Source organism: Kwoniella newhampshirensis, chromosome 2 (genome assembly GCF_039105145.1).
Source record: "Kwoniella newhampshirensis strain CBS 13917 chromosome 2, whole genome shotgun sequence".
In the NCBI taxonomy this organism is placed as follows: Eukaryota; Fungi; Basidiomycota; class Tremellomycetes; order Tremellales; family Cryptococcaceae; genus Kwoniella; species Kwoniella newhampshirensis.
The window spans coordinates 804,839-827,436 of record NC_089956.1 but is presented as its reverse complement, the minus strand read 5'-3'; the positions used below and the strand labels follow the sequence as shown (position 1 = coordinate 827,436).

The following is a 22,598-nucleotide window of genomic DNA, read 5'->3' as shown; positions in this document are numbered from 1 at the left end:
CCCACCTTGCCCGTTTCGATCCTCTAATCCGACTTTCGAGCCAGGAGCTCTATACGCCTCGACGGCCTTCACCTTCGTTTCCTTCTGTCAGGATTTCTCACTCGCTAGCGAGTTGATCTCTGTCTCCATCTGCGTCTGTTCTGAAGTCCTATCGCAAGAGAAAGGATCGAATTCTTCCTTGCCGAATTACAGCGCGAGCGCTTCCAATAATCAACTACAGCTAGACTCCTCTTTCTCTACTACGCGACTTGAATAATAACAATCATCATGGCGCCGGTCGTCTCTTCAGCCATCACCCTTCTCGCCCTTGCGGCATCCATCACCGATGCCAAGCCCTTGCTAGCACCAGGTCGACACGCTCCTCCCGGCGTGGCCAACCATCTGTCTATCGCGAGGAGATCTCTGCACAAACTCATCGCCAGATACTATGGTACTTCTCATGGTTTGGTAAGTACAAGATTGATCCGCCAGCAAGTCCTGGTGGAGATAGCTGATCGTATCTTGTCTTGGGTTGGTTGCAGAGCAAACCACCTCCCCTTCCCGAGAAGCGAGACACATCGTTGCCATCTGGATGGTCGTACTTTGGTTGTGTGGCAGAATCCAACAGTCAGCGACTCCTGCAAGGATTCGCTTTCTCTTCGTCCACCTTGACCCCGCTTCTCTGTGTCAACGAGTGCACCAAACTCGGTTTCTCCATGGCGGGTACCGAATACGGCGATGAGGTGAGTCCTTGTACAAATTTCCAAAGGTATCATACGAACTGGCACTGATTAGCTGGCCATATCGTGTAGTGCTACTGCGGTGACGAATTCGTTGGAAGCGGTGGTGGCATGACCGACGACTCCACGTGTAGCATCGCGTGTGAGGGTGACGAGAGCGAGAAGTGTGGCAATGCCTGGTTCTTGAACTTGTACTCCTACAACTCAAGCTCTCTCGCCACTTGCTCCGGTGTGATTCCCCCTGCGTCTACCACTGCTGCTCTTCCCGCGGCCACCTCTGTCTCGACCAGCACCACTGTCGTGAACGGCACCACTTCCGTCGCAACTGTTACTGGTATCGCTACCGCTTCCATCACGACTGGCGCGACTGCTGTTCCTTCAATCAACGCCACCGAGTCGCTCACCAGTACCGGCACTGCCACAACTACCGCCTCGGCTTCTTACCCTGTTCACACCGACAGCGATGCTTCCGAATGGTATTCTCTTGGTTGTGCCATCGACCACACACCCCGAATCCTGAGCGGCTACAGCGCTCTCAGTCAGTATCAGATGACCATCGACAGCTGTCTCACCGTCTGCGAGGACAAGGGCTTCGCCTTCGCTGGTGTCGAATTCGGTGACGAGTGTTACTGCGGTCAGTCCTTGCCAGACAACATCACCTACTCGGACACTGCCTGTAATGTCAACTGTGATGGTGACGCTTCCGAGACTTGCGGTGGATCTTGGGCCCTCGAGCTTTTCGAACTCGTCTCTGCCGCTTCCAACTGTACCGATGATTCGACCACCAGTGCTTCTTCCCCCAGTCTGAGCACCGGAGCTCTCATCGTCACTGCAGGTGGTGGTGGTACTACTACCAAGGCAGCTGCTACTACCGCTGCTACTGCAACAGCCGCCACGACCGTGGCGACCGTCGCTACCACCACTGCTGCTGGTACCACCGCTACTGCGGCCGCGACCACCGTCCCTCAATCATCGGACCGACACGAGGTCTGGGCTCATCACATGGTTGGTAACACCTACCCTTACGGCGCGTCCGACTGGGCCAACGACATGTCTGCTGCCTCAGCTGCCGGTATCGATGGTTTCGCTTTGAACATGGGTTCCGACTACTGGCAAACCGCTCGGATCGCCGATGCCTACAATGTGGCTTCCAGAAAGGCATTCAAGCTCTTCCTCTCTCTTGACATGACTGTTCTCGCTTGTAACTCTCCTTCCGATGCTGCCAACCTTGTCAACATTGTGCAGCAGTTCGCGGGCCAGTCCGCTCAGGCTATGCACCAAGGCAAGGTCCTCGTTTCTACCTTTGCTGGTTCCGACTGTCAGATCAACTGGCAGAATGACTTTGTTGACGCGCTCGCTCGAAATGGAGTGAACATCTTCTTCGTTCCCAGTGTCTTCTCAGACGTCAGTACTTTCGCCTCGGCCACTTGGATGGACGGTGAGCTCAACTGGAACTCTGGCTGGCCCATGGGAGGCAGTGATCTCGACACTTCTTCCGACACCACGTACATGAACGCTCTGGGAAGCAAGGAGTACATGCCTGCCATCTCTCCCTTCTTCTACACCCATTTCGGTCAGAACAGCTGGAACAAGAACTGGCTCTACCGATCTGACGACTGGCTCTACTGCACTCGATGGGAACAAGTCATCGCCATGCGAGACGACGTCAAGATGACTGAGATCCTCACCTGGAACGACTACGGAGAGTCCTCTTACATCGGTCCTGTCGCCGGTGCTCTTCCCGCCGGTTCCGACGAATGGGTCAACGGGTACACTCACACCGGTCTCTCGTCGCTCACAAAGTACTACTCGACCGCGTTCAAGACTGGCTCGTATCCTTCCATCACCAAGGACGAGATCATCATGTGGGCTCGACCTCACCCTCACGACGCTACCGCCACTTCTGACCCCGTTGGCCGACCTACCGGATGGACCTACACCGAGGACAACCTTTACGCTGTCGTCCTTGCCACCGCACCCTCCACCGTCACCCTCACTTCCGGTACCAACTCTCAGACCTTCTCCGTCTCTGAGGGTCTTACCAAGCTCAAGATCCCCATGTCGGCCGGTTCCATGGGCGGTACCATCGCCCGATCAGGATCAAGCGTTGCATCCTACAACTCTGGATCTGCGTTCTCATACACCACTTCGCCCTCAATATACAACTACAACTACTTTGTCGGATCGAGCTCTTAAATCCAAATCAGCTCTTCGACTGTAATCATCTCACGACGAAAAAATCAAAATTAGTTTGTGACGTTGCTTTCTATTGACGAGGCAACGATAACGGTGTCGATCTTTGCGCTTCAGCCCCCTTCTCCCCCTCCTCGTCTTCTTGCTTCTGTGCTGGCACGGACAATATGATCTTTTTAGTTGGTTTAGTCAGTTGATAGGTTTAGTGATTTTCAGAGTAAAAGGAAGGTGTTCGTTTTCTTCTCTTCCTGCCGTTGGCCTGGACTGTATGTCGACAGGTCGAGACTGTTTTGTGATTTTCCATCTCTCTTTTCCCCCTCGCATCTTCTCATGAACCCACCTCTCCTCCCCCTTACCTTTATACGATTGGTCGATATGCAGTGATATGCACAACATAGATAATAAGTGACTGTGCACCGACAGCAGAAGTTGATCGTAACATTGATGCGGTCCAAGTCGGTAATGTCGGTCGGGTCCTAGAGACGTGTAGGATTGATTGATCAGGATGAATGCTAATAACCTGATGGCCCCTTTTGTTAACTTGATGATGGTTGGGATAAGAGCTAGCGCTACGAACCAGACCTCTGTCGGATCGGATAAGCTTCGGAGGGACGGGTAAAAAAAACCAACCCACCCAGCCAAACTGCCGCGGAGGACGCTAAAAACTATTGACTTACCGAAAGGAAGGGAAGATTTATTATTCAAATAAAAAATAATAATAAACAAACACATGAGAGAAAAAAAAAGTGCCGCACCTGTACGTGATTCCCACCCGATTGCGGCCGAGTATCAGAAGCCCACTCTTTTTCACTTTTACTACTACTGTCGGGAAACATGCCACGGCCGTTCTGGACCTCGTTTTGCGCAGTGCGAGACAAACGGATGGATGGATGCTGTGTGACCTTGACCTCTTGGGTACGTCACTTAGCACCGCGAAGATCTGCACTAAGTTACACCATCAACACCTTTTTCAGAGACCCATACCGGCAAATCTCCTCTCAACTGGTGTACACTGCCATACTCGAGTCACCCACCATACGAAAACTCTGCGGCAATCGTCAGTGAATCACCCAACTCGGGATTGCGTGCTCTTCACTGCCTGAAATCACTGGTTCATCCTATCTCTCCACGCCCCTCTTCGCCCCTGGAGAGCGAAAAGGTAAAAAAGTCCTAGAAAGCCGTGACTCACTGCCAAAGGTGGCTTTAGAGCGACAAAAGGGAGCAGGGAGAGGAAAGCGTAAATTCACGTCATCATTCTAGTTGGTGTCGCAGTGTGGTGCAGTGCAGTGCAGTGCAATACTGGGTTCGTTACCGAATAATCCTTATCAATTTTCTCGACACAAACCATCTCAGACATCGAGTATATACCTTACCTTTGGTGTCATTTGTCTTTCAGTGTGATCAAGTCGTCGCTATCATCTTCCACACCGCCATACGACGGATCGGTCCAACCGATCGAGTGACCGGAAGTCGACTCCAATCGTACACAGCACCTTTACCTGCGGTGTGCCCGTCTCGCCGTTATCATACACAGACATACGCGCACTCACGCACATACACGTTTGTGCGACCAGATCACCACGCCGATCCATCTGTTCCTCCCTTCCCTCCCTGATCTCCCATCATGCCTTCTCGATGGACATCGGGTCTCTCGACCCCCTTCGCATCATCTTCTCAGCCTCCCTCCGCCGCATCCTCTCGACCTTCATCTCGAGCTTCTTCGCCCACCCGGAACGGTCCCGCCAATCGACCTTCCAACCTTATCCTGCCCACCAGTCGTCGGCGAGAAGGAACGGTCGATTCGACAGGAACCGACCCTCTCGGCGATTACTTTGGAAACGGTCCACCGACTCCTGCATATGATTTCGGTGGAAGTCTGAACTCGCCTGCCACTCCCTGGGGCAATAGCATGGGTACGCCTGGAGCCATGACTCCAGGAGGAAGTCTGCATCATCATGGATCCACTATCGAGATCGTCTTGGACTCGGAACATCTCGTCTTGAGAGGTCAAGGAGGAGATATGAACCCTGCCTATCTTTCTGGAAGAGTGGAACTCAACCTTACAGAAAAGGCAAATATCAAGGAGATCACCATGCAGATGACAGGCAAAGCAAAGGTGCAGTTTTCGGATGGATCAGGGTGAGTCACCATCTGTCTTTGTTCGACCTTCCACCTGCCCTCAGGCTCAGCTGACCACCGCTCGATAGCGCTGCATCCAAGAACCACCATTACAGCCATCCTGTCACATCCCATGATTGGTCCTTCCTGCAAGGAGATCGAGGACACTCCCACACACTCAAAGCGGGCTATCACTCCTTCCCCTTCTCGTTTATGCTCGACGGCAATCTCCCTTCTTCGCTCAGGACCTACGCAGGGGATGCATCCATCGTCTACAAGCTCCGAGCTGTTGTCGTTCGATCGGGATTCGCCAGCAACTTCTCGACTCAGAAGGAGTTCACTCTTGTACGGATGTTCACGCCGGAAGCATTGGAGTTCAACCAGACATTAGAAATCGAGAACACATGGCCTGGGAAAGTCATGTATGCTCTGACGTTACCGTTCAAGGCGTACGCAGCGGGAGACGAAATCCCTGTCAGTGTCAAATTCATGCCCTTGGCGAAAGGCGTCAAGGTCACCGCGGTGGTATCGGTCTTGAAGGAGTACACTTTGGTTCACACCAGACATTCGTCACATCCTGAAACTAGGGTAGCCGCATGTGTCAAGCACGAGATACAGAATGGAGCAGCGGTGGAGGTGGCGAGAGAACCCATTCGGCCGCCTCAACATTGGATCGAACATAACCGAAGCGCTACCGCCTCCCGACTACCGAGTCCGGTGCAGACACCCCTTGTTGGTGCACGCGGACGTGTAGCTTCCAACACCTTCGGCCCGCGTCCGAGCGATAGTTACTTCCCCGCTCCTCCTACCGATGGCGAAGGATCTGGCGCCACTTCTACACCTCAAGCTGGACCCTCTACCCGTCTGACGGATGAGCCCGCTTCGACGGAAATGGATGAGCAAGACATCGACATCGGTGATGATGAAGTTAGCACTCATTTCAGTATCCCAATCCCCCAATGGGTAACCCCGTCACATTCAATCCATCCCGTATTCGTCACCCACAAACTCAAATGGTCTTGTTCTATCTCGAACCCAGATGGACACGTCTCGGAGTTACGGTGTGCTCTTCCCATCCTTATCCTCGACAACAGCTTGCTAGACGAAGCGCGTGCGGCTGGCGCTACCACTCGAGGGCTGTTGTTCGGGAACACCGTAGAAGAACCACAGATCGATCTTCCCAGTTATAGCAATCACGTTTACGACCGGATCGCTATTGCCGACTCTGGAAACGCTACAGGCTTCGTTCCTCGTTCTGTCAATGCTACTCCTCTCCCTTCGCCTCACGACGACACTCCTCCCCGCAGTCGAGCACCTTCTCGACCTGCCTCGCCTGTTCGAGGTTATAGTCACGCTAGTGCCGCATCGGCCTCTTCAAGGAGCACAGAGCCCACACCTGCTGGAGATGTGCCTCCACGTCGACAACTCTCGAACTTTGTGGACTCGGAACTCCTGCTGTCTCTCGGATCTCTTCGAACCCAGTCTAATGGCTCATCTCCCAACGGCACCCCGCCCGACTCACGAGGTGGCAGTCGACCTCTGAGTAGACGTAACAGTCGTTCGGGAAGGAGCAGTCGGGCTGGAAGTCGTGCGTCAAGTCCTGATCGGGAAAGGAGTCAACCGTCGTCGACATCTGGGAGTTATGCCGAGGAAGGACACGTGCGGCCTGGCACGGAACGTCGATCCACCGGTCTTCACGGCTTGTTCCATCTTCCAAAACCTATGCGACCTCTCTCGAACCTCAACGGCGGCAAAACCATCCTGAGAAACTCGTCGAATGTCGCTCTGAACCAATCGGTCGAAGGGCTTCCTCGAAACAGCTCGGTCCCTGGCGGTCTTCATTCTGCTGGTGGAGCGCACTCTTCAGCGAGCAGTCAGAATCATGTCTCCTTCGCTCCACGAGTCACTGCGCTGGAACCTAATACCACCACGGGTGCGGGAAGAACGAGCTTCCAAATCGGAGGAGACGACGATGATGACGAGCACGATCAAGGTCCCGGTCATGCCCACGACGATGAAGGTGGACCGGTCGATCCCCTCAGTCAAGTGCCTTCGTATGCCATTGCATCGCGAGGTTTCCTGGGTGGAGGCGTCGTCCCTATCGATGCTGGATTACCGACGTATGACGCCTCTGAGCGATTGATGGAACATACCAGATCGTCGACTGATCTGACAAACGCATCGGGCAGTCTGTTGAGACCGAGGAGTGATACCGCGCTGGTACAACTTGGATCAGCAGCTGCTGCAGAGGCAGAAGAGAGAGCGACAGAAGAAGCATAGGCGTGGGGCCTGACGCCCGCGCAGGCGCAGGCGCAAGAGTGGAAAGGGGAAGGGTGGGTGGGGGCGAGACGGGAACGCTCTCGGTCCTCCCCCGAAATCCAACTTGTTCAGCTGGGAGGGAGAGCTGAGGCGGTGGAGAGGTGCACACAACACAAGACACATACATACACATTAGATGGGAAAAAAAAAGGATTGTTCTGACGGTGTTATTCAGCAAAGCAAAGCAAAAATCACAGTTCATACAGTAGTAAATCGATTATACATATAGACCAAATGTCTGGGCATCAGAAATGCATACATTTCGATAGAGTCGACCTGGGACCGTCGATCGTTCTGACGAACGGATGCTCTGACCATCGACGTGAGAATGGATCTCTCCATCTGTCTAGCTGTAGTCGTGAGAACGGTTCTCTCCAACTCCATCCTCTGGAAGGAAAAGAAATCATGATTCGGACAAGTAGTATTGCTTGCATGTCTCTTCTGTTGTTTGGAAGTTTGAATGTATGATCAATGCAAATAATATTTATATAGGTACAATACGTGATGAGACCCTAAAACATGTTCGTCTCCTCTGGCTACCAGCCAACATAATCAAACAATCGCACTATCATCCCTATCTCCCTCCGGAAGCGTGACCGTCGGATTCCTGCTCATCGTCCCTTCTCTAACAGGCGTCAAAGCTCCCCCACCTCTAATTCCAACAGGTGGACCTCTACCTCCTCCTCTTTCCCTATCTCTATCAAAACCCTCTCTCGGTAGACTGAACTGTAATCCTCCCGAAGAAGGAGAACCAGGTACCGTCATCCCTCCAAACGAACTCGATCTTCTATGGGATACCGTTCCACCACTATTCGGGTTGTTTGGTTGATAGGGCGGAGCAGTTACTGGTCCTTGACTTATCGGACTGATATTTCGGGTCAAGGACATTCCACCAGAAGAACCTCGTCGAGTATGCGTAAAAACTTCGTCCGTGAACATGCTTGCTCGACGGGAAGCTCGACGTGATCTTTCTTCTTCGAAAGCTGTCTCTTCAGCTGCTGTAAAGTCTTTCGGCACTGCAAACGATGGTGTATCAGTTATCAAACGTGAATGTGATTGCCAAATACAGATTAACATACACATAACAGCTCGATCGATCTGACAAAAGCGAGTCAGAAAGAAATGGTCTCTACTTTGTTCTTAGGCACACTCACAGCGACCGGTAGCCCTCGATGACGACCTCGAAGCATTACAGCAATGACAACCAGCTTAGAAAGCTTCCTGAAACTCCCCGAGAACCTATCACAGCCCGCAAGCTTGTCAGTCTTCAGGAAATTGACCGTCTTCTGCTTGCCATTCTGCACTCACGAGTAATTGTCGTATGCCACACCGAGACTGAGCCCAACGGTACCATATGCGCTGACCAGCTCGAAAACTATATTAAAGATGTCGAACCACTCTCGATCATCGTCGATATGTCCACGCTAAGCAGTTTCAATCAACAATGGTTCTCATTCATCTACAGGAAATGCGCGTATCGCTCACCTCGATGATGCAAACCAGCCACAACGCAAAGCCAAGCCACCAGATATCTATTATATATCAGTCAGCCCATGACTGATGTCAACTTCATTCGAAACTCACCGAAAGCCAGCTGTCGCCTTGCATGCCACCCGACATACTTCGCAACGGCCTGAGCACCCTCTGTTTCTTCGCCCTCGCCAAAGTCATCATCCTCTGCTTCTTCGTCGAACAAGCCCAGACTCTTCTCCTCGTACACATTGGTCGCTCGTACCGAAAGGGCAATAGGATAAACGGAAATGTACTGGTCGTCAGCGACAGCAGGAAATGCCAAAACTCACCATCATGATGACGTAGAGGACCTTGACAGCCGGAGCCAGGTTGCCCAATGCTACGATGCCGAAACCAGCAGCCCGGACTGCGGCTGATTGCAGGAATCCCGCAGCAATACGAGTACCGACCGGAATCGCCATAATGGTTCTGGCAAGCATGAGAGGTAAGCTGAGAGAACAACGTCACGGCATTGAAGCGTTACAGTAAACTCACGGAGTTCCAATATCGAGGACCAAGAAGCTTACCCAATCGATCAGGCTGCAAGGTAAGCGAAATGTCAAAGAGTCCATGCACTCACGTCAAGCCAATCATGACGAAGCCAAGAAACCAGGTCTGCGTAGAAGGGAACAGATATACGAAACATCTATGTCCGATGGGTCAGCTGCTGAACCGTCTGACACCAATTTGTGAGGTAGCTTACCGTCGAGGATGGTCCAGGAGAAATTTCAACGATTCTCGCGTGCGAGATGTTTCTGGCACAAGCTTGTAGCAGACCCACCTTTGTGGAGCGTCAGCAGCTGTTCACTTGCGAACCAGGATCCGAACTTACACAGTGCAACGCAGACTAGTATCCGAAACAAAACATCAATGATGGGACAGTAAGATGACTGCGAGAGCAACATACAAGATCGGCTGTTCAGAATCAGCAATGATTATAACTGCGTCCAAGTAATTAACTCACGAATGCAGTATTTCCAGCAAAGATGAGGATGATCAAAACTGTTTCACATGAGTCTTTGGCCGGTGCGATGGGGGATAGCTCTATCATGGACACTCACCAACGATCATGAGATAAGCCCTCTGAAACGGTATCATACTCATATCAACCAGACTCATGCCCGTATTTGAGAATGCCGAGACAGACTGAAAAAGCGCGAACCAAGGCACTCTCACGCGTTTCGGTTGATCGTCAAAGACGTGAGCGTACCGGTTTCCTGCTGCGATATAGGGTGCCATGATAACAAAGCCGGCAAGTTGAATGAAGACAAAGTACTGCAATCTCGTCAGCACCAAGGTAGTTAATGAAATCGAAGGAAGGAAGCTAGCTCAACTTACGCCAACAACGATATAAAGCAGCACTCTCAGAGCACGGTATTCGACTCCACCAAGTTCATCCATTTGTTCTTGGGTCAGTCCCGTAAATCTACTATTTCTCCCCACCACGGCAGCGAACGAGATGTACGGCACTTCTTTGCCCTCGGTGCCGCTCGGCGCAACGCTCCCTCGTCCGCCTATTGTATTCGTCCTTGCCATTGTAAGAGACTTCTCCAGATTCTTGGTGGCCTGAGGAAATGCTCGGCGAAACACCTTTTTTCCGATAGCTAACGGTGTAGGGAATCCACCGAATCCAGTCAAACGAGGATCCGGTCTCGTGATACTGGTGGGTCGAGTAGAGAATGTCCGTGGTAATACGCCAGATTGGACAGTCGCAGCACGCGGGAAACGACCTGATCAATAGATCAGCTTGCTTAACCGACTAAGACTGGTTACTGGTGCTCACCTTCGCCGGCAGCGCTTCTGAAAGTTGCAGAACGCGGGAAGGTACCTCCTTCCCTTTGAGTGGTTGACCCTCTGTCTCTTTCTCTAAAATCATGGCTGTCATCCATGTCATCATCGAAGGCGATGGTTTTAGATCTCGGAAATGCATCTGTACGTTCTGAATCAGAGAAAAGGGCAACAACTGCCTTGAATCAGCTCACCGTCTGTCAGTTGAAGCCCAGCATAAGGGGTTCGACGAGGTGATCTGGTAGGTGTGGATGGACTGATGATCAGCTTTGTTTCAAATTCAGAAACTCACCCCTCAGGTGTGAGATGTCCAGGACTCTCTGTCAGATAATCTGGAGCGTCCAGCGTCGGTTTAGGTTCTTCCTCCATCGCTTCAGCTTGTCCGTTCTCTACCGCTGCTGCCAAGGCACTGGACAATTGTCGTCCGGTGTCAGGCTCCATCTGAATCCCTTCTGGCAGAGGAATCGGATCTTCTCGTTCTGGTGTAGGCGCTGGCGTGAAGATCTCTGCTCGCTCCGCATCATACCACCCCATAGGATTAACTAAGCCGACACCTCCTCCCGAGACACGCTTGATCATGTCCGTTCTCAATTTCTGGTGTCCCTTCTTCTTTGGTTTCTGGTGTCCTTCGTGATGTTTTCTCTCGTGCTTCTTGGGTGATGGTGGGACAGGCTTCATCTCGAGAGAAGGAGTGGAAGTTCGTTCATCTGGAGATCCGCCTTTCGAACCGAGCTTGTCCTGGAAAGCGCAAAATGTCAGCTCGCAGTGCATATCGAACGAGGGCAAAGACTTACGCCGCTGGACTTGCCAAACGTTGCGCTGAACCTCCTGCGGATGGCTGTGAGAGGCGGTCCAATCGTTGCGACTCTTGAGAAAGTCTTGCTGATATTGAATCTCGATCGGGCGTTCCGATCTCTCAACACATGCTTGAAGGTCTGTCGGAAGAAGTATCTGAAACAAAGGATATCAGCTTAGGACAAGGTGGTCGATTGGATAAACTCACTGTCTGACAAGTATCATGACGATTGACACAAATGTCTAAAAGCATTACCGATCAGCCATCCTGTTGTCATTGATCCAGTTTCGAGAAGACCGCTCACCAGACTGCCGATGATCATCTGCAGGAAGAGTAGCACTTGCTGGAAGACGCTCAAGGTGCTCAGGTTGATCGACGCCAATCCCGTCACCGTCATGGCCGACATGCAACAGAACAAACAATCGATATAATCGATATGATAGGTCGTGTTTGCGCCGTACATGATTCCAGACGTGATGAGTGGTATCTATTCGTTGTTATCGGTCAGCCTTTTCAGTTGACCATATCAACAGAATATGCGACTCACTATTGTGAAAGTGAGGAGATGGACACGGTAGAAGTTGAGCGAATTGAGGAATAAAGCTTTCCATCTCGCTGCAGTCGAAGGGACAGCGAGATGGGAAGGCAAAGAGGGTACGGTGCGCATGGAGGGCATCTTGCCGATTTGACGGGGGCGGTGGTGGCCAAGCGACAGAATTGGCGCCGTTACCCTCTCTATCTATTCCCAGTCACTGTCGGGTTGGCGCTGACCGAAAGTTGAGGAGATAGGTTGCCCGAATGCTCGTACACAATCTGATTTTACCCTTTGTTATTGATCTCGTCTACCCATGTTGCTTCCAACCTTGATTTCTTGTGGTGAAAACACGTGCGCCGATGCTGATGATGATTGTACAACAGATGTTTGATTCCTTACACTATCGTTATGCACAGAGGAAGATATCGACAAAGGGAAGATTGGATGAGTATGATTCGGACGTGAAAGGAGTGGAACTGAATGAGAATAAGGGGACCGTTTGGCCAGAGATTTACGACGTTGTTCACCATCAAACCATTCGCACCATTTTCATTCTTGGAGCCCAGAATGCACATCAAGCGAAAGCAGATCCCGCGTACTGACCACCGAAAACCACGTGGCTCAAGTGACAATTTTTGAATGCATCTCAAATTAGAACTTTGACGACATACAAAGTCATGACGACGACATTCGTGGTGCATATGACCCCACCATCACCTTGTCACGTAACGTAAGGCAGGTCTCGGATCCAACTCACTCGGCTTGTTGATAAAGAACGAACAGGTTAGTCGAAGCGATGTCGAATGCGCAATGCGATTCGCCTCGTCGGATAGACAGACGGTTAGAGGCGTCAGGGGACGTGTTTCATCCTGCAATCAGCCATCATTCTCTTCTTGAATCGAATTTCATCCCAGGTGCCAAGGCTTGGTCCACGATACTCTGAGTCTTGCACCATCGTTAGATCAGGACAGTGAGCCGTGTACAAGCCAGACGACCTTTGAGGGCAGTGCTGCTTGCAATCGATGCATCTCGGATGCAGCTTTGTATGTATCTTCTAATCATCTTCCGGACTCCACATTCGCTTCATCATGGCGCACCACCCGCCTTCAATCTCCTCACTCTAAGTTCCCGCAGAGCGACCATACCGGTGTAAGCGGCAATCACGAAGAGAGCAATAAGAGGGGGGAGGAGCTAAGATGGGACGAGCTACAGGTTAGCAGACGATCCGTGATCGGCCTTGCCGTCATATACGCCTGGACGAGGATGCACAGGACTCACTTGGTACAGCTTGAGACCAACCCAGTACACGAAAATGAGGGTCTCGATGGCAGCGAGAACAAGGAGGAAGATGTAGGAAGAGACTGGTGGACTTTGGAAGTTGAGAGAGGGGAAGATGTTGGACAGCTGCACACGCACTCAAGAGTCAAGCTCACGTTCCATTATTTCGACGTGGATCAGATCGCACTCACCAGACCCAAGAGTAAAGCCCATGGAGCAAGGGTGATGATCACCCCAGCACCGCTCTTCGTCCAACCTACGGTCTTCTCCTCTTCCTTGAAAGTGTGTACGATCTCCTGCTCAGCTTGGAAAGCAGGCTCGCCCTGACGAGGAGGAAGATCGTGTCGTTTTCGAGGCAGAGGCTTCAGGATCGAATCCGGAAGAGTGAGCTCGCCCAATGGGTATGCTAACGGAGTGAGCGAGTCGAGGGCTGAGAGAAGTAAGGTGATTTGGAATTTGCCGTGAGTGGTGAGAAGGGCTGGATGAGGTTTGGCCGTGTTCTGATCAGTAGAGGAATGCATTTGTCAGTATACACACCGAGTCGTGGTCGAGCCACCTGCTCAGTAGAGTTCGGATGATTATATATCAAATACCTCTTCCGCAGCACGACGAGAGAGCTATACGAGGTACAACTCACAATTGTGATCTGAGCCTTGCCATTCCCCTTGACACTCAAGGGAAGCGTGACATCATCCCCTTTGGGATCCTCCAACAGCAGATGTGCTTGTTGAGGATACACCGCTTCCCCAGTGGTCGTATCAATGACCGTGAAAGCGAGTTTGAAGATGGACGATTCGGTCAGTGTTATAGGATTGGGCAGAGGAGCGGGCTCTTTCAGTCTGCGAGCGAGATCTTGCGGCTCAGTATATAGGGTGATTGCTTTACTCGGAATCAACTCACGTATAGCTAGCATCGCTGATACCGTCTGAAGAAGTGACAGACACCTTGCCCGCTTTGATACCTAGAGCTCCCTTGGCGGAGACAGCTGTTGTTGAGAGAACAGCAACAAGGCCGACAATCGCCACGCGTTTGAGAGAAGCAAACATCCTAGGAGCGAGAGTAGCGAAGCTGACTTATGGACACATTAGCTTTCAATGGATGGCTCCCGTTCGTACTGTGAGCAGGCTATTGTACTCTAGCTGTCTTGCGGACGTGGAGGTGATACCATCGCGAAGCAAGACTACCCCCACGTGGCCAGCTGAGGGCGTACGTAAAGAAGGCATGCCATGCAGTTTTTTATAGGCTCACGAACCTCCACTGCCACAAAACAAAAACTGTCCTCGGGGTTTACGGAATTTTGAAATTTGTGTGCACGCTCTCTGTCGGACTCGCAACATATATAAGACGCTTCGAATTCGCAACTCTAGTTGTTTTTCTTCTCATTGATCATACTTTGCAGGTTAGTTGCATACTACCTTTTCTCCCCTCACTATTCTCTCTTCACTCCCAACGAGCTCTTTGCACTCTTCCCATCGTCCGCTTTCCTTTTCCTGCTGCTGAGCGGTCTCGCTGACTTGATTTCTATCAATCTCACAGGATTTCTGTATAGTCACTGTTCTTCTTTGCTAGTCCACACTAGCCACATTTTCCACGTCGAGGTGATGATCCAGTCACCCGCCCCGCTCTCTTACAGAGGAATTTAACCGTCAATCGAGTGGGTCTCTCGGGATTTTCTCTCGGTTGGGAGGTTATCGAAGAAGCTGGCGGTACGCGGACCTGTCGACCTTTCGAGGAAGATGGGGGGCGGCCGTGGGCTGGGGTAGGCTTTCTGATCGACGTTCTTACTTTCTCGCTTTCTGGCAAAATTTCGCTTTCGACTAGTGCTTTAGAGAATTTCATTAGGTGAGCATGCATTTCAACATCTTAGATCCTTGAACGAAAATTTTCATTCAACCTTCGACTGTCGAAACTTCTCGATCAGACATTCTATCACCTTCCATCTTGACCTGTTGCATCCACCCGTCTCCGCTCCCTCCGCTCTCCCTCCTCTTCCTCGTCTGGCCCACACGATTGATGACCTGAGTGCATTTGGCTTGAGGACGTCGCTCCGCGTCGTCGATGCTGAAAAAACCACGCTACCTTATAATTTACCTCTGACAAACCCTCTGAGATATATCCTTTCTCTTCGTCTGGCGTGGTCGTCGAGTCATGGGTAGAAGTGCTGATCAATCCTGGTGATCTTACAGTTTACTATTCATCTTCCGCTGTCATCGAAGGACTTTGGTTTGTACACTCGACAATACTACCTTGCTACTGTTCTATGTATCTTCCTGCCGTTACCAGCATCTTGCGCGTTGCATTGTGGGAACTATGTCTCCTTTACACATCGTCGCAAGCCTGTCATGTCACCACAGAAAGCCTCATGGGAATTGCAATTTGATCCATCGCATCGCGAAGCGATTGCAGTAGCCCTCATCGCGGAGTCAATCTTGTTTGTCCAGGGTGTTTCTAAGTCGACCTCGATAGGCGTGCCAGCTCGATCGGTCCTACGCGCACTGTGCTGCATACATGAATCATATGTAGGCACTGTCACGTACTATTGGAGCCATTCGTGACTATCATTACCGTACCCTCCGTTTATATGGCACCTGATTCCGACGACACTTTGCTCTTTCTTCTCCTACACCAGCGGGACAATGCAAGAACGCCTTTCTCTGCGACCGCTTCCTACTTATGATGCTGTTTCAAGAACTTGACCACGTTCTCGGGACTGGCAGAGATTGCAGAATATGTCGTGTCAGCCATATTACACGATAGATTTTCCAGCTCACTCACTCTGTAGCGGGCTTGACTCCAAGAGCAATATCGACAAGTTTGCCAGTCTCCTTTTCGAATATGAAATGAGATCGTTTGACGCTACAGGGGGAATGGCAAGGACATTCAGCGCAGCACACGTATGACCTCCCTTACTAATATGGGTATACCGACTTTTTGGGAAGAACGAAGGCACCGAGTCTGATCAGAATCGAACACACCGCATCAGCCTTGTCCATGTCCATCAATGCGCTCCTCAGGAGGTTGTCAGAGGATGGGGGAAGACTCACCGTTTGATGAGCTTAGATTCGGGATCGCAGAGAAGCTTATAGTTGAGCTCTTTCTTGGTGATCCACTATCGACAGCTCGTCCGTCAGCTCATGGTGACTCCGCTTGTACACGAGCGCTTTATAGCTGACTCACTTTCTGTTGAGCCGCTGGTGTATCTTTCGACAAACCATATATCTCGTAACCAAGCTCCGAGATCTCGTCATAGCTATCTCGATAACCACAAGCTTGAGTCGTACATCCTGGAGTATCCGCCTGAAGTACGCAAGGTCAGCGAATAGTTGCACCGGTCACATAGATATGTCAAGTTGACGGTGCTTACCTTGGGATACAGGAAGAATATCACACCCTTCTCCCCAGCCAGAGTCGACACATCCACTTCGGTCCCGGTGTTATCGTTCAATTTGATCTTGGGGAGCTTGTCTCCTTTCTTCAATTGTCCCCTCGTAGAAGTTTCGGGTTCGGCAGATCCAGGTGCTTCAAGCTCCTTCTCCTTCTTCGCAGAGGCTGACTTGACGGTGGAGGTGGTGGCCTTCCCATTGGTCGCCGGTTCTTTGGCCGGATGGGACGAAGGTTTGGCCTTTTTCGACACCTTCCTGTCGTCTCCGTTTGTGGTACTCTCAGCCGGTCGCTGGAATCGCAATCGAGATAGTCAGCTGAACTGGCCATCCAAGCGACAACAGGCTTCTATACAGCCTACCTTTTCTAGTACGACCGCTTTCTTCGCCTTGTCACCGTCCGTAGCGATTGATCTGGGGATGTCAGCGATCCGCGCGGATCGTCTAGAGGGAGGGGGACCGGACGATGCGGTCGCTTTTGAGTCGTTCCTGGAGGGAGGCATGGTTACGGTGTCGCTCGGTGATCTGACCTGGGGGTTTTCCACTGATCTGAAGAGGACGTTTCGAGATACAGCGTGAACTATCTTGTTCTCGTTTGTGGTCTCCGAAGGGAGAAGAACGAGTAGTGATTCCCAAGTAACTTTACCCATGTTGTGATCGTATGTGGGTCATGACACAAGTCGCGCTGGGCCCCCGAATGTCCAGGCACGGTTCGGTCAACTGTTACGTGTTATTATTTCTGAATCGGTAGTGATAATGATCATCCCATTCTGAGCGCGTCTACTACTACTCGTTTGCGACGGTAATTTTTGTTCTCGTGAACCCCCGTAAGTCATCCTAGGACCCTGAGAATTCCGTCTGAAAAGTTGGAAAGGACGAGATACGTTTTGATGTTAGATCCTGATGACTAGTCGTATGATATACAGCCTGTCAATCCACTTCCACTCCCACTTCCCTCTACCTCACTCCTCCCGCTTGATCCACCTGTGAACAGTGAGTGGGACTTACCGAATGAATACATGTATTAGAAAAGCAATGTGCTTACCCTCCCCTTCACAACAGTGTGTGGTATCCTCGGTCTGCTCCTTCACGACCCTTTGGCCACTCAGACCAATCTTGCGGGTACTGAGATGTGCGTTGGACTGCCATACCGAGCATGTAAGATCCATGCTAACGCCATTCCTCAATCAGTGCTGAGGGTCTGTCCCTTCTCCAACACCGGTGCGATCTTCCCTGTATTTGACTGCACTCGTCCATCACTCGAGCTGATTGACCTTCCCCCATTGATAGAGGACAAGATGCAGCAGGTATCGTCACTTGCGGGTCAGGTGGTCGATTCTATCAGGTCAAGGCAAACGGCATGGTCAGAGATGTCTTTGACTCCACTGCCGTCGCCGGTTTGAAGGGTTGGATGGGTGTTGGACATGGTGAGCGACAACCTGATGGAGGAGATTGATCGGTCGTCTGACAGATTGTTTCGTAGTCCGTTACCCTACCGCAGGTAGCTCTGCTCATGCCGAGGCTCAACCTTTCTACGTCAACTCTCCTTACGGTATCGTCTTTGCCCACGTGAGTGATTGATGGAACAGGTCTGGTACATCAATGCATGGGCTGATTTTGCATCATAATCAGAACGGTAACATCGTCAACACCCCGGCTCTTCGTCAGTTCCTCGATGTTGACGCTCACCGACACATCAACACCGACTCCGACTCTGAGCTTCTCCTCAACATCCTCGCCAACAACCTTCAGAAGACCGGCAAATTCCGTATCAACGAGGAGGATATCTTCACCGCCATCGGTGATCTTACCAAGACCTGCACCGGTGCTTACGCTTGTGTTGGCATGCTCGCCGGTTTCGGTTTGATCGCTTTCAGGGATCCTAATGGTATCCGACCCGCTGGTATCGCTACTAGGAAGGGTGGACGAGGCGGCACGGACTACTTGGTCGCTAGCGAGAGTGTGGTCGCCCAAGCTTTGGGTTTTGACGGTTGGGAGGACATCAAAGCGGGTGAGTGGCTTCACAGATCGAAAGATGTGAGGACTACGCCTGACGGATTTTTCAGGCGAGGCAATCATCATCACTCGAGAGAAGATCTCACGACGACAAGTCGCTGAACCTAAAGTCTTGGCTCCCGATATCTTCGAATACGTCTACTTTGCTCGACCCGACTCCACCATCGACGGTATCAGCGTGTACAGAAGTCGAATGGCTATGGGAGAGTACCTTGCAGAGACTGCCAAGAAGGAACTTGCTCGTGTGGGTCTCACTGTGGACGTCGTTATCCCTGTTCCCGACACTTCGCGAGTTGCTGCCCTGCAACTCGCTCAACATCTCAACATCCCATACAGAGAGGGTTTCGTGAAGAATCGATATGTGGGAAGGACTTTCATCATGCCTGGACAGACTCAACGGTAGGTCAAGCGCTTCGTCCAGACTGATTTGTTGCTGATGAGCCTATACAGACGAAAGAACGTCAGGAGAAAGCTCAACGCTATGCCTATGGAGTTCGCCGACAAGGTTGTCATGCTGGTTGATGGTGAGCTATAGGCACACTGTGTTCATACTCCTGAAAGTTAATCTTGCATCGTAGACTCCATCGTGCGAGGTACAACCTCAAAGGAGATTGTCCAAATGGCCAGAGAAGTCGGCGCAAGGAAGATCATCTTTGCCTCGTGTGCACCTCCCATTCGGTGCGTGTCCAACCTTGCGTCCGCAGGCGAAGAGCTCAGCTGACATCCTACTTTCATAGATACTCTAACGTCTACGGTATCGACATGCCCTCGCGACATGAGTTGGTCGCTCATGACCGAACTCCTGAGGAGATTGCCGATCACATTGGTGCCGATCTTGTCATCTTCCAAACATTGGATGATCTCGTGAAATCATGTAACAGTTTCAACCCTGCTATCAAGCAGTTTGATTGTTCCGTCTTTACTGGCGAGTATGTCACTGGAGGTGTGGATAATCGATATTTGGACCATATCGAAAGGTTGAGGAACGATAAGGCCAAGGCGAAGAAGACACACCAGGCAGTTGAGCAATTAGAGGCGCAAGAAGCAGGGTGCAGTGGGCCTATGAGTGAGTCTGCACTTTGTCTCGCAATGTCACAACTCCGGTCACTGATCGTGAATAATCGCAGATGGTTCCGACTCACTGATCGGTATCACAAGGAATGACTCCATCATGGGTCTAGCGAACCATTCACCTAAAGTCGGTCCCACTTCTATGCCCTCACCCAATGACACGGTGGGCTTGCATAACTCTTGGTACGGGCAATAGCTCGTCGTTGCGGGGAAATGACGGGGACGGGCGACTGGTGGCGGTGTCGATGTCGATGTCGGATGTTTGGTTTTAGAGGCATTGACCAAATACAAATATCCATTCAAGAACTTATTGCATATATTGTAGGGCATGTACACGTTTGATCATGATCACGGACTCGTGACTTCCTACGATAAAATTGACTTCTGTTCAGTGCGAAGGGAGTGATAGATATGCATATGAGATATGATCGTCAAGTCAAGTGATTATACCCAGATCCATTCACCAATCACAACATCCCCTCCACGCCCAACGCCACCAAGACTCTCGCCAGGAGACTGACTTTTCTCTCTTCCTGATTCCACGTTTCTTCACCCACATCTTTCGCATTGCTATCCAATGTTTTCAGTTCCGCCGAAAGAGCCCGACGGAGGGATGGCGAAGAGGTCATCATGACCATTGATAATTCGGTATCGAGGGTTAAGGATCTAGTGGAGAGGTTGGACGACCCGACGAATGTCAAGAAGGGTTTTGAGCCGGTGGGAGCTGGGGAGAGCCATAGACCTGGGTTCAAGGAGGACGATGGTCAGCCTCAACTCTTACATTTTCTGTATACTGCACCTCTCATCAAGAACAGATTTAATCTAGCAACCCCTCTCACCCTTTGAATGATAGGTCCATCCTTCCTTCTCCCACTCTCGTAGTCTCACTCCGGTTCCCTTCTCCTCGTCCCAAGCTCGACCTTGTCTCACTGCATCACGGTAGAATCGGCTTTCCAACAGAGTATATCCCTCCGGTATCAATCTCGAAAACCCCTTTGAGCCGTAGAATCCATTGGACTGGATCAAGGACAGATCATAAGCTTTGGGTCGACCACATCCCGTACCCATATTCGGAGCTCCTAACTCACCTTTGGAGACGCTGCGATGAGTCTGACTGGCGCAGGAGAGTTGATCACTGCCTTCTTGTATGCCTTGTACAATCCGAAGTAACCGCTAGTGAGATCCACCTCAACCTTGCCCCCTTCTCCTTCCGAGGTCGAATCATCATATGATCCGTTAACAGCTTTCCAGATCTCGCCCATCGCTCTTTCTTCCTCTTTCACGCCCAACACTCCCGCTTGCAACACGGGCCAGAACCAGGTGTCCACATCTACCCTTCTCGATCTACTGGGATTAGAAGCCCGCCATGAGTTTTGGAATGCACTCAGCGTCGCTAGGGCATGTTGTTCGAATCGACGTGGATTTATAGACGCTGACGGCCAGATCAGGGAAGCTTTCGTATGTGGTGGATTTGAAGCTGATCTGGATGATGAGGTCGAGGAAGTCGAAGCAGTAGAGGATAAATGTTCAGGAGCAGGTAAGGGGACGGTATTTAACGGTGAGATGTGGGCGGGCGGGGAATGATGGAGTAGATACGAATATTGAGTGAACAGTCGAGTGAGAGAAGTGAGATATGAAAGTAGACTGGGATGAGATCTGAAATGGATATATCGATCTTGTCGATTCGTAAAGTAAGATGAAGCGAGATTGGCCCTGTCGAGTAGGTATGATCATGGATATCAGCTATAACGTCTAACACATCGAGAAGGGATTCGCGCCCACTTGGACTCACCCGCTGATGATGACTTCGTCGTCGACACCATACCATTTCCCATGCCAAGTTCCCCATCCCTCATCATATCTCGCCGGAACGATCTTCTCCATCAGTCCTCTCAGCTTTGGACTTCGGAACAACCACACTTCGCATCTATCTTGATAGTGCCGGACAAGGGGTAAGAGGAGATGAGCGGTGGAAGGGGGAAGCGTAGCTGACGACGATAGACGAGTTGACCGATTGTAATCTAGTATGAAGGCTACTCGTAGTTGAGGATTTGATGCTAATGCAGTACGTATCGCTTCGACCTGCAGGAAGTTTCACACCGCAACATCAGCTCCTACTTCTTGACAGGCTGGGACACACAGCTTGCAACTCACCAGCTCTCCTTCTTCTACACCTATATACAGACTACTGATCAATATCCTCCGCTTGGCTCTCTTGATCATCTCAAGCAACCTCGCGTAGAACATTTCAGGCGAAGTGAGCAGTTCCACTTCGTCCCCTCTTGCTCCGAAACACGGTTGAGTTGCCGAAAGAGCTGATGATAATCGATCAAATGCGGGGTGTTGATGAGGTTGTGGTCTCGGACTGACAGGTTGGGACGAGGATGGTCCAATGGTCGCGGACGTTGAGGTGGAAGCTGAGGAAGTACTGGTGCTACTGCCATTATCAGATGGAGCGGCTGTCGAATATCGTGCATGACGAGGGCCAGCTGAAGGGCAGGTCGTTGTCGGGGTAAATCTCGAGATAGATGAGAACGCTCGTCTTATATCGCTTGGTCGGGATCGTGTCATTCGGCAGACGGACAGCTCGACACTTGCCTTGAAGACGTCTCGAATAGGCAGGCAACTCATCTCGAGTGGAGCTGTATGAAGTCTCGGACAATGAAATGAGGATGCATGCTTGATTAGATACACCAAAATCGGTGTATGTTTTCTTTTGTCGACGGGAACATGGACTTTTCCTGTCCTCCCTACCGACTGTCCCAGATCCACGTGGCTGCCTGACGATCTTGTCCTCGATCATCGCGAGTCACAGTAGCTGGAACTGAAAACGCTACTCGAGTACAATATTTACATTCATTGGACATGATCAT

General features: G+C 51.1%; 7 protein-coding genes across 7 annotated transcripts; 3 read left to right on the top strand and 4 right to left on the bottom strand.

Annotated features, from left to right (window-relative positions):
• Positions 1 to 267: 267 nt before the first annotated feature.
• IAR55_001015 (uncharacterized protein) lies at positions 268 to 2,915 on the top strand (the record flags this gene model as incomplete). Its single annotated transcript, XM_066944145.1, has 3 exons — positions 268 to 447; positions 522 to 722; positions 792 to 2,915. 3 exons carry the CDS (start codon positions 268 to 270, stop codon positions 2,913 to 2,915), a joined length of 2,505 nt encoding a protein of 834 aa, XP_066805346.1.
• Positions 2,916 to 4,536: 1,621 nt separating this feature from the next.
• IAR55_001014 (uncharacterized protein) lies at positions 4,537 to 7,310 on the top strand (the record flags this gene model as incomplete). Its single annotated transcript, XM_066944144.1, has 2 exons — positions 4,537 to 5,051; positions 5,120 to 7,310. 2 exons carry the CDS (start codon positions 4,537 to 4,539, stop codon positions 7,308 to 7,310), a joined length of 2,706 nt encoding a protein of 901 aa, XP_066805345.1.
• Positions 7,311 to 7,901: 591 nt separating this feature from the next.
• IAR55_001013 (uncharacterized protein) lies at positions 7,902 to 12,121 on the bottom strand (the record flags this gene model as incomplete). The annotated part of the gene is made up of 22 exons (XM_066944143.1): positions 7,902 to 8,365; positions 8,429 to 8,447; positions 8,504 to 8,588; positions 8,658 to 8,773; positions 8,835 to 8,881; positions 8,934 to 9,114; positions 9,173 to 9,290; positions 9,357 to 9,383; positions 9,442 to 9,507; positions 9,565 to 9,642; positions 9,694 to 9,708; positions 9,769 to 9,776; positions 9,826 to 9,863; positions 9,923 to 10,136; positions 10,200 to 10,591; positions 10,645 to 10,791; positions 10,844 to 10,887; positions 10,942 to 11,387; positions 11,444 to 11,600; positions 11,653 to 11,687; positions 11,750 to 11,932; positions 11,993 to 12,121. The coding sequence occupies 22 exons, from the start codon at positions 12,119 to 12,121 to the stop codon at positions 7,902 to 7,904; spliced, it is 3,009 nt and encodes a 1,002-aa protein (XP_066805344.1).
• Positions 12,122 to 13,066: 945 nt separating this feature from the next.
• On the bottom strand, positions 13,067 to 14,304 carry IAR55_001012 (uncharacterized protein; the record flags this gene model as incomplete). Its single annotated transcript, XM_066944142.1, has 5 exons — positions 13,067 to 13,171; positions 13,259 to 13,384; positions 13,450 to 13,758; positions 13,896 to 14,097; positions 14,159 to 14,304. The coding sequence occupies 5 exons, from the start codon at positions 14,302 to 14,304 to the stop codon at positions 13,067 to 13,069; spliced, it is 888 nt and encodes a 295-aa protein (XP_066805343.1).
• Positions 14,305 to 15,925: 1,621 nt separating this feature from the next.
• IAR55_001011 (uncharacterized protein) lies at positions 15,926 to 17,141 on the bottom strand (the record flags this gene model as incomplete). Its single annotated transcript, XM_066944141.1, has 7 exons — positions 15,926 to 15,968; positions 16,034 to 16,114; positions 16,187 to 16,213; positions 16,303 to 16,367; positions 16,436 to 16,555; positions 16,623 to 16,931; positions 17,001 to 17,141. 7 exons carry the CDS (start codon positions 17,139 to 17,141, stop codon positions 15,926 to 15,928), a joined length of 786 nt encoding a protein of 261 aa, XP_066805342.1.
• Positions 17,142 to 17,335: 194 nt separating this feature from the next.
• IAR55_001010 (amidophosphoribosyltransferase) lies at positions 17,336 to 19,921 on the top strand (the record flags this gene model as incomplete). Its single annotated transcript, XM_066944140.1, has 12 exons — positions 17,336 to 17,365; positions 17,565 to 17,631; positions 17,701 to 17,770; positions 17,830 to 17,859; positions 17,929 to 18,065; positions 18,122 to 18,207; positions 18,271 to 18,649; positions 18,705 to 19,053; positions 19,105 to 19,178; positions 19,233 to 19,332; positions 19,392 to 19,720; positions 19,782 to 19,921. 12 exons carry the CDS (start codon positions 17,336 to 17,338, stop codon positions 19,919 to 19,921), a joined length of 1,791 nt encoding a protein of 596 aa, XP_066805341.1.
• A 271-nt stretch (positions 19,922 to 20,192) lies between these two features.
• On the bottom strand, positions 20,193 to 22,356 carry IAR55_001009 (uncharacterized protein; the record flags this gene model as incomplete). The annotated part of the gene is made up of 5 exons (XM_066944139.1): positions 20,193 to 20,467; positions 20,565 to 20,742; positions 20,814 to 21,438; positions 21,518 to 21,807; positions 21,880 to 22,356. The coding sequence occupies 5 exons, from the start codon at positions 22,354 to 22,356 to the stop codon at positions 20,193 to 20,195; spliced, it is 1,845 nt and encodes a 614-aa protein (XP_066805340.1).
• Between the last annotated feature and the right edge of the window lie 242 nt (positions 22,357 to 22,598).